We start from the raw sequence: 9,549 nt of genomic DNA, 5'->3' as shown, positions 1-9,549 counted from the left end.
TTTTTCGTTAATAAAAGTTAGGTCAGATCGTCTTTTTTTGGTCCAAAGAATATCCGCGATCCGAATGCGTCCAATTCTTGGATAGTGTGTGCACATAACTGCGGTCTCTATCTAATTAGAGAATCATTATATAGTGGATAATATTTTTTTACATTAAAAACTGTTATGGAGGGTGCTTTTTAAATTTGTTATTTTTTTAAATTTGGCTATTATACATGTATGAACTGGTTCTAATCGAACCGAAAACAAGTTTTTCCTTAACCAAAGATTAGGTCCCAACTATGTATCAACACAGCGATAGTCTACATGCACCGGTTCTACGTGTTTCACTCATTCACCAAATTTCCATGGCATCAAATGGCGTCAGCAGCTCTTTTTCTGGCTGCTAAAGTTGAGGAGCAGCCCCGAAAGCTGGAGTACGTCATTCGTGTGACCAACCTCTGCAGGAATCCGCGAGACCGGACCGTTGACGTTACCTGTGAAAAGTGAGTGTTCTCCCGAAGAACACTTGTGAATTCGACTGAATTTAAATTACGTTAGGGATTCTCCTAGGTACATAGCTCAATCACAGGAGATGGTGTTCAATGAGAATGTGCTGCTGCAGACCCTCGGATTTGATGTTGCCATTGACCATCCCCATACCTACATAGTGAGATGTTGTCATTTGGTGCGAGCCAGCAAGGATTTAGCGCAAACGTCTTATTTCATGGCGAGTAACAGGTATGTTTACTCAAAAATTTGCCTTGTATGCGTGCTTACTTTAACTGTATGTAGATATACTCGGTTGAATCTACTCTTGAGACCTGCATATCACCACTAATGAGATGTTTTCTCTGCCTTTTAGCTTACACCTGACGACTATGTGCATTCAATACAAGCCCACGGTGGTGGCATGTTTCTGCATACTGCTAACGTGCAAGTGGTCGAACTGGGAAATACCACTTTCCAACGAGAAGAAAGAGTGGTTCAAGTATGTCGACCCAACTGTGACTGCGGAACTTCTAGAACAGCTTACTAGTGAATTTTTGGTAATTTTCGAAAATTGTCCTTCGAGACTAAAGGAGAAAATTATGGCAAAGCAGGAAAGTTCGAGCAGTACATTCGTAAGTATTTCTGTAAATGTTTCTGTTATACTATGAGCATAACGCTATAGATGGACGGGTAGCTTACTGAGCTATACTATTTCACTCGACAAATTTTTTTCCGACATTATATTTAACCATACACAACAACAATCAATTGATATCATCTTAAAATAATCTAGACGTTATTATCTACAACTTTTGCATTTAACATTTTTCTACTGACTAAATTTCAAAATAGATGTCAAAACGGGGTGGCCAAGTTCACTCAATAACACGGTACATGGTTTGATAAAATATTTATATTTTCAATATAATGTTTCTTAAAAAGCAAACTGCTCTCTGTCTTATTTTAATTTCCTTCCATTGTAATAACGAACAGATTCAAAAATAATCATTGATTTCTTTGTAGGAGCCGGAAAAGAAGCTGAATGATACTAGATCTTTGGAACACAAAAGTAATGTGCCAGATGTGATATTGGAAATCATATAACATTATGGTATTTTAGGTGAGGATCATCATAAACACAGATCGTCTCGACCAGCCGAAGCAGGAACAAGCGGCCACCGTAGTCAGGAGCAGCGAGAAAGAGAGTATAAGGAGCGAAAGGAAAAAGAACGAATTGCCCATATGAGTGGAATTGTGTTTAGCCTGCCTTATAGGCCTGACCGTCCCCCGGATGCCAGTAAACCCTATGCCAGGCCTCCGCCCACTGCGGCAACGTCCAGTAGAAACGAACCTAGAGAAGTTTTGAGGGAAACAGTCAAAGAATTGGCCGCGGTAGCCTCAACGGTTCGGGAACATGGCAAGGATGTTTACGCGTCTCGTGGGGATAAAGAAGTACAGAAACGCGATTCTTTACTAAAATCCTCTGCGCAGAGTGATCCAAGCAGTTCATCAAGTTACGCAGATGCGCGGATGCAGCAACGTGTTGAGCCTAGTAGACCTAGGAATGAGCCGCCAAAAGCTTCTTCGAAGGTAGACATGCCGCGTCGCCATGAGGATCAGAAAGTGTCTAGCCATGCCAAACAGGAAGCGGAGAATATTAAAAAGCATCTCAGCGCCAGCTTCGACAGGAGCAGCGGCTATTTGAAAGCATCATCATCAAGTTCTACCTCGCAAAAAGTTAAGTCGCCTTCTAATCTAGATAGTAAATCCGTCCCAAGAGCGAACAGCAACCAACTTAATGCGCTTCCTAAGCTGCAGTTCAATGGAAACCCCAATGGAACATGTGATAACAAACCTCCGCTCACATATGATAATGATTTTAAAACCAAGACTGAAATTAACCATTTAAAAGAAGAGATTCCTACCCCGGTCGTTATTAAGAGGCCAAGTTTGTTCTCGCCGGATCAAACACCACAACTTCCGCAGATTGTCATCAAATCAGAACCGGAAAAATCTTTGACCAGCTTGACGCTGCTATCGCCAATTAACTCGCCCCCTAGTGTATCTAGTTTGAGGAATAGGAACTACTCGAGCAGCTCTGAACCAGAACTGAGACCCACAATGAAGAAAATTGACCAAGTTGAAGGTTTTGAAAATCTTATGCGAGACAATACGATTGGTATGACCAACGTGTCCAACAACGACACCCTCTTGGCTGCGGAGCAGCATGACAGCTCTTTAGAGGTGGATGTTTCAACTTGCAGTGACGAAGCAGTGTCCAAACCTCTGATTATCAACGGGTTTGAAACTAACCCCACTCTCATCAGTAATCTTTTAAAAGAAGCTTCGACTGCCTCGCATCTCTCGGCAGTTGGACTCTCCACAGTGAAAGCTGAACCAATAGAGCCCATCCAGGCCAATGTCTCTCTGTCATCTGAGTCCAGCAATAAAGAACACCGCCACCACAAGAGTAAAAAGAAGAAGGATAAGCACAAGCGCAAAGACAAGAGCAAGGAGGAGAAGGAAAAGAAGAGGAAACATAAAGACAAGGACCGGGAGAGAAGTAAACACAAGGAGAGGAAAGAGAGCGAACCTCAACCAATCGTTAGCGAGCCAATCAAAATAACTATTCAAAAAGACAAGATTCAACCTAAGAACGAACTGAAAATCAAGATACCCAAGGATAGAATCAAGACTGAAGGCATGGGGGACTCTTTTGGATTGGCACAACCTAGTTCAGGAGGTGAGTTATTTTCATTAACGTAGTGTTAATCTAAACTATTTTCCTGGGTTTCAGTTTCAGTAATTTATTTCGCAATTATTTATTTTGTTTATTTGTTTGCACGCCTTACGATAAACTGCGTGCTAATATTTTATGATTCTGTCATTTTTCATTTAATTAATGTTTGATATAAACGTACATGATTAACGTGATGTTTGAGCTGTGTGTGAATTCGGTTTCAAAAGGGTGAAATGATTTATTATTGCATTGTGTTCTATCAGTACATTTTCGTGGTACAATTTTTCATTATTAGATTCTCGCATAGTCGCAGCGCTAATTCACTTTTTGCTTCCAATACTGAAATATCTTCTGGAAACCAGAAGTTGTTAACGATCGCCGACACTTGATTCACTTGTGGAAACATTTAACATTTCTTCGGTATTCTTTTCTTTATGTTTTTGAACTTTTTTTTGAGATATAGGATCTCAAAGTCATTCAAGAGTTTTTCTCACAGTTCATACAGTTTTTGTTATAATTTCAAAACGTATACAGTGATCTTTTTTCTTTTTTCGAAGGTTTGAACTTTTTTATCATTCACACAGTTTCGAGAAGCCCAACTTACAGTTAGATTCCACGTCTAATTTAGGAAAAAAATGTCTTGCTGTTACAGCTGCGGTAAAGTGCAATTTTTTGTTTAATTTAAAATAGAAATTCAAATGTTTGCAAATAAGCTGTGCAAACATTGTTGAAAGGCAGTCTGATCTCCGAAATGAATATTACCATGCACGTTCTCACATCGTTTAAATATTGTCAGAATTTAAATACGTTATCCTTGAAGCCTTGTATCTCACAAACGAAACGTTTCATTCCAAAGCTTTAAATTCAAAATTGACCTAAGATACCTAATCACTACTGTATACTTATGTATCTCCAGCTGCCACCCTTACTTTCCCCATAAAACTTTAAATATTTCCGGAGCAATAACAGTTAGGCATGGGACATTATACAAGGAACTTGTTCAGCATCACTCATAAACTCTAAATTTGTTAAAATACACTGGATGTTTGGTTTAAAATAGGAAAGTTATCGGTTATGTTAAACAGTACAATTTGAGCTTAGGCTAGACTTAAGATTGAATAGGAAGGCATCGAAATTATAGCTTGTGTTTGTGTTTTTCAGGATTGAAAATCAAAATACCCAAAGACATTATTACGAATTGTCAAGCGGGCACGAGTAGTTTCAACTCATTCGACAAGTCGCATAGTGGGGGGAGCAGTTCGAGTCGCAAGCGGGAGCGGTCGTCCACATCCGAAACTGCTAATACAAAAATGCACAAGTCAGCCCACAAAGAGTCGAAACAAAACGGTCGACATTCTAGTAATAAGGTAAGCTCAATCCAGCCATCTAGTAGCAACAGCTTTCGTAGTAGTGAGTGTGATGGTATTAGTGAGATTAGGGCGAATATCGAAACAGGTCACAGTAATGTAGTGATAGGTCGTAATAATGCCCCGATTGAAAAGAACGTCACTATTGATAGGACACTGGATCGATTGATAGAAAAACGTGGGGAAAAGACGTCGTCACTGGTTGCCAATTTGCCTAGCATGTCGACCAATATGAGGGCGATCTCTCCAATTCCCTTTCCAACAAAGAAAGGCTCCAATGCAACCAGTGGCGACAGCGTTTGGTCGATGTCTGTAAGTCAGGAAGGGTGTCTGAACCCCAGCAAAACAACCGCCCAAGATTCTCCTCCAAGTAATCAAAAAAGCCGTGGCAATCCTCTAGATGCCGAAGTCAAACCGGCTCTAAAACGTCCACCTTATTACCAGGCAACTGCCAATACCCCTTCTGTATATAAATCTTTTAATCATAACAACAGCCAATTTAAAACAGCCAACAGACAATCTGGTTCTATCAATAAACACGTCATACACAACTATGACTACCCACCGCCCCCGCCTTATCACATGAAAGACACCAATCGGCAGCCTTCGGTCGTAAACCCGCGCTTCCAATCGCCAATGCCCCCAAGATTTAACCGAGTGGAGAATTCCTACCCCTCAATGGTTCAAAATCCCGAAATGCACTATGCTCAACTCATGCCTCAAATGGGCTATAGTGGGTACCAGGTGGCGCCACCTGTCATCCCCAATGTCAGTATGCCTCCACCTCCATTCGGCTATTTCCCCAATCATTACTTTGAGGGATACATGTATCAGCAGCAAGCTGCAGCTTTTGGGGTAGGGGTTACTCAGCCCCCTTTGCCGACTGATGCTCCTCCTTTGGCGGAGGTGCCCCCTCCACCTCCTCCAGAGTGAGTTGCTTCAGAATTCGCACTTTGTTGTGGGTAGTCGATCTAGGGGTTCTGTATGTCTTCCTAATGAATTGTCCAGATGTAGAGCCTCTTTTTCTGTTACACGATCGTTGTTATCGTTTGATTTTTACAATTGCTGCCTGTTAGTTTAAGTCAACTAAAAGTACCCTGAAAAAGAACAGACATGGAAAAATCTAAATCACAATTCTAGTATTTGAAAGTATTTTTAACCATCAATTTCATGAGTGGTTTTGGTTTTACTTTAGAGAAATTCCTGGGTTCCAGTCAATTTTATTGTTTACCATTTAAAATGTCACAAAAACGTTTCGGTGTTTTTCTCCACCATTATCAGTTTGTATGTATGTATGTTTGTTTCAACCTTCACATTTGGCAAGCCACTCACTCTAGAGTTTTTGTGACACTTTAAATGGTAAACAATAAAATTGACTGGAACCCAGGAATTTATTTTGAATTAAGTTGAAATACAGTCAGGAAAATATACACAATTTATTAATTATTGTATTGTAAATCTGTGTATTTCAAAATATGCAAAAGAGCACATTCATAAAATTTGGGCATTATTATGACAATAGGAATTCCTTTAGGTGAATTATAGTATACAGTGCCAGACTTGTTAAATTATACTAGTCCTTCAAGTTTACCTTATTAGACACCCAGGGCGTTTGGTTGTATACATATATAATTATTTAATTTGATTTGTATATTTCGACGTTATATATCTTATTTCAAATTTACTGTTGTTACCATTGAGGTTTTTGTTATTACGTTACGACGACATACCTAGTATATTAAAAATGCTCATATCATTCGTTGCTAAAGCGTTCGTAAATCCCATTTTGTCATAGACCTAACAGACAATCGATGTTTGCTAACTAATAATCACCTGCGCTACTAGTCATGGCCTTTATTTAAATAAATTTTATTAAACTACTGACAATCTTAGTTTCTATTCTTCTGATATGTATGATCTCAAATGTTTACAATGTAAACGATGCATTTTCATTTAAACTTCCGACTTTCTTAGAATGGTATAGAACTCGTTTTTGTTATTGTTTATTGAATGTTTGATATTTATGCATGATTGCAACTGGCAACTTAACTAAGTACTAAACTCAGCTGGAGAAATATTTAATATATACTTGCCTATTCGTTTATATGCATTTCACATGCGGATATCAACAAAAACTATATTAATATATTGTATATTTTAGTTGTCGTATACCTAAGGCTTATTGTTAGGCTGCCATTTTTACATATTAAATAAAGTTTATTTTTATAGTTTCTTGTAGATTATTTACCCATGTGTGGCGTCTTAATTAATCTTGGGCTTGGCATGTGTTTCACTTAATGACAAAAATGCCTTTCCATGTAAAACTCACCTCTTTTGCCCTCAGTTGGATTGGAAACTTACTTAATTAATGATAAATTGGTAAATTTAGCGCATCTCAGTGTGCGAAAATTGTTCAGTTGATTGATCTACTAAGACTTTAGGTAGCAAACAAAGATTTAAGTTGAATTCACCGTGAACTATGGCGGATTTTGGATCAAACACAAAACACAACCACTTTTTCCTTGCTTGATTTGTCGGCTTGACTATTGATTAATTTTTGTGTCAAATGCTTCGACTAATCCATTTTTTCTAAACACTTTAGTAGTAGTAGTAGTACAGAATATACATTTTGTAGAGGGAATGTAGTCTATTGCTAGATGTAACTGCCTGATACGAAAAAAACAGCATGGAGAGGTAAACATATGGTATATTTATACAAACATGTTGAATATCTTTTTCTTAAACTGTCACTATTTTAAGTTTCTCATTTCACATATGTTTGCACAGAAGATTCCTGGGCCTGGACTTAATGCTTGGACGCCGCTCAGATTACCTGAATTTGATTACTTACCTGTTACGTCTGACATGAAAATGAATACAAAATATTCTGAAAATTATACTTTAGAAGTTACCTACTTTCCGTAAGCGAACAACAGCAGTCAGAAAGCTCAAAACACCGCAATTATTTTGCCCCAAATATAGTTCGTAGACCATATGCTTACACATGGTTCGAGTCTTTCTATTAACTGTTAATGTCGAGTACCCGGCCATTAAGCGATAAAATTCAAAGTTTTTGCTATTGTATTAAGTTCAGTATGCCTCTTATCTTGTTGAAGTGTGTTGATTTTGGTTTAACGCACAACTATAAAGCATGTTAACGTTCACTCCCTACTAAATATTAATATTACTGATCATAACTAGAACTAACTAAAGTTCGTTCGACGTTTGGCAAGCAATGGTACTTGAACCACCTACCAACATTGTTTAAATTGTAACAATTATAGTTCACAAGCTGGATGAACGTTTCAATCAATTAGTTTTCAACACCTAGTTGTATTTTAATTATATTATTCACTTAAAACTGGTAACAATGGGTAGTTCAAACTAACTTTGCTTTGCATCATAATCTTTAATATGGTCCTTCGTTTAAATAATTTCCTGATCAATGAATAAAGGCAGGTCTTTCAAGGTGTTTGGTGCTTTCAGGTGGCGCAAGGTGATGGCGAGACGTCCTTTCAAAGGTTGGTCGAATCTAAGTATACCAAGGGCTCATCGTAGGTAAAGCAACAAACGCCGATCGGTTAAAATCTGCATAAGAAACCAAGGCAATAGGAAAGAAGATTTTCATATTTCTAGAATTCCTTGAAGATCAGTAAGAAACAGGACTGTAATTGTTTTATTTGCTAGTTTCCAAATTATGTATATATAGAGTGTTACCTGGAACCGCCGCGATCGATATCTGACAAATTGTAATTAGGAGAAATTTGAAAATTGGACAGTGTGCCGAGGTCATTGGGGGCAAACGGTCTAAAATATTTTCAAAATGGCCACACTTCCGGTGATACCGGAAGTAGGTATTAACTTGCTTATTTTAAATGGAACACCTTATATATTATTACATTTTTTAATTCTACTCCAAATTCTAAATATATTTTATGTATAGTGTCCTACATCTAGGTCTAACCGTTTTTGATATTTTTGGAATTTTATGTAAAAAATGACAGTTGCAGCCACTCGAATAATTATTCCTTTTTCCTATAAGAGAATTTGTGATACTTAATTTGAGTCGCATTTATTGTTGAAAATGACTTACTTTAATGGAATTTCGAAAGCATTTTGAAAACTATTAATACAAAGTGTTAAAAAAACAAGTTTCAAAGTACAGTTGAGAAAATCGCCCAAACTCAATTTCTTCAAATGGAAACCCCCGTTTTTGATAATTTTGTCATATTCAGTATTAGAAATAAGTGTAAGTTTGTGTAACAATGTCTATTCCAAAAGTGTTTAGTTTACGAAATATTGCCAATTTAATGCATTCATATGGCTATTTTGCAGCATCTTCTTTTGAATCCTGTCACTCTTAGTTGCCATGACGAAAAGGGTAATTTTTAATGCAATCAAATGCCAAAGGAATGCTGACAGCTGTCAGTTATTTTTTGAAAATAATTAATAATCATGCCAGGGCGCTTCAATTATACAGACGAAGATTATTTAAACTTATTTATTATTTATGAAGAATGTGCATTATTTTTTATGATATGTATAATATATGATTATTATTTATGATAAATGAATAATAATGAATGATACATAAACGGTTCGTTATATAACTTTATCACATTCTCCATAAATAATAAATAAGTTTAAATAATCTTCGTTTGTATACTTTAAGCGCTCGGGCATGATTATTAAATCATTTCAAAAGGTAATTGACAGCTGTCAGCATTCCTTTGGCATTTTATTGTATTAAAAATGGCCACTTTCGTCATGGTAACTAAGAGTGACAGAGTTTAAAAGAAGATGCTGCAAAATAGCCATATGAAAACATTAAATTGGCAATATTTCGAAACTAAACACTTTTGCAACAGACATCGTTACACAAACTTACACTTATTTTTAATACTGAATATGACAAAATTATCAAAAATGGGGCTTTCCATTTGAAAAAAATTAGTTTGGGCTGTTTTCTCA

The 9,549-nt window shown here is 37.1% G+C and overlaps 1 protein-coding gene and 1 long non-coding RNA gene across 4 annotated transcripts; one reads left to right on the top strand and one right to left on the bottom strand.

Moving 5' to 3' along the window:
* Positions 1-200: 200 nt before the first annotated feature.
* On the top strand, positions 201-6,809 carry LOC125505003 (cyclin-T-like). 2 transcript variants are annotated; one of them, XM_048667908.1, is made up of 6 exons: positions 201-485; positions 553-720; positions 845-1,103; positions 1,495-1,540; positions 1,592-3,214; positions 4,373-6,809. In XM_048667908.1, the coding sequence occupies exons 1-6, from the start codon at positions 307-309 to the stop codon at positions 5,509-5,511; spliced, it is 3,414 nt and encodes a 1,137-aa protein (XP_048523865.1). In that variant the 5' UTR covers positions 201-306; the 3' UTR covers positions 5,512-6,809. The 2 variants fall into 2 exon arrangements, with proteins under 2 accessions (XP_048523865.1, XP_048523864.1); XM_048667907.1 differs by having other exon boundaries at positions 541-720.
* A 458-nt stretch (positions 6,810-7,267) lies between these two features.
* On the bottom strand, positions 7,268-7,839 carry LOC125505004. Of its 2 annotated transcripts, none has more exons than XR_007281875.1 (2): positions 7,495-7,839; positions 7,268-7,438 (listed from the first exon to the last, which is right to left on the bottom strand). It is a non-coding gene; the product is annotated as an uncharacterized LOC125505004 (long non-coding RNA). The 2 variants fall into 2 exon arrangements; XR_007281874.1 differs by having other exon boundaries at positions 7,268-7,411.
* Positions 7,840-9,549: the final 1,710 nt, after the last annotated feature.

Source organism: Dendroctonus ponderosae, unplaced genomic scaffold (assembly GCF_020466585.1).
Source record: "Dendroctonus ponderosae isolate FM_Combo_2020 unplaced genomic scaffold, Dpon_F_20191213v2 Dpon_F_20191213_604, whole genome shotgun sequence".
Lineage (NCBI taxonomy): Eukaryota > Metazoa > Arthropoda > Insecta > Coleoptera > Curculionidae > Dendroctonus > Dendroctonus ponderosae.
The sequence above is the reverse complement of the archived record's forward strand: the minus strand, read 5'-3'. Positions and strand labels throughout refer to the sequence as shown.

What these genes read in the sequence shown, in the direction of transcription:
- LOC125505003 (XM_048667907.1), top strand. Translation starts at nt 307, where the DNA reads ATGCACCGGTTCTACGTGTTTCACTCATTCACCAAATTTCCATGGCAT. An exon ending in AAAGTTCGAGCAGTACATTC is followed by an intron (nt 1,104 to 1,494) that starts GTAAGTATTTCT and finishes ATTTCTTTGTAG; the next exon opens with GAGCCGGAAAAGAAGCTGAA. An exon ending in GGCACAACCTAGTTCAGGAG is followed by an intron (nt 3,215 to 4,372) that starts GTGAGTTATTTT and finishes TGTGTTTTTCAG; the next exon opens with GATTGAAAATCAAAATACCC.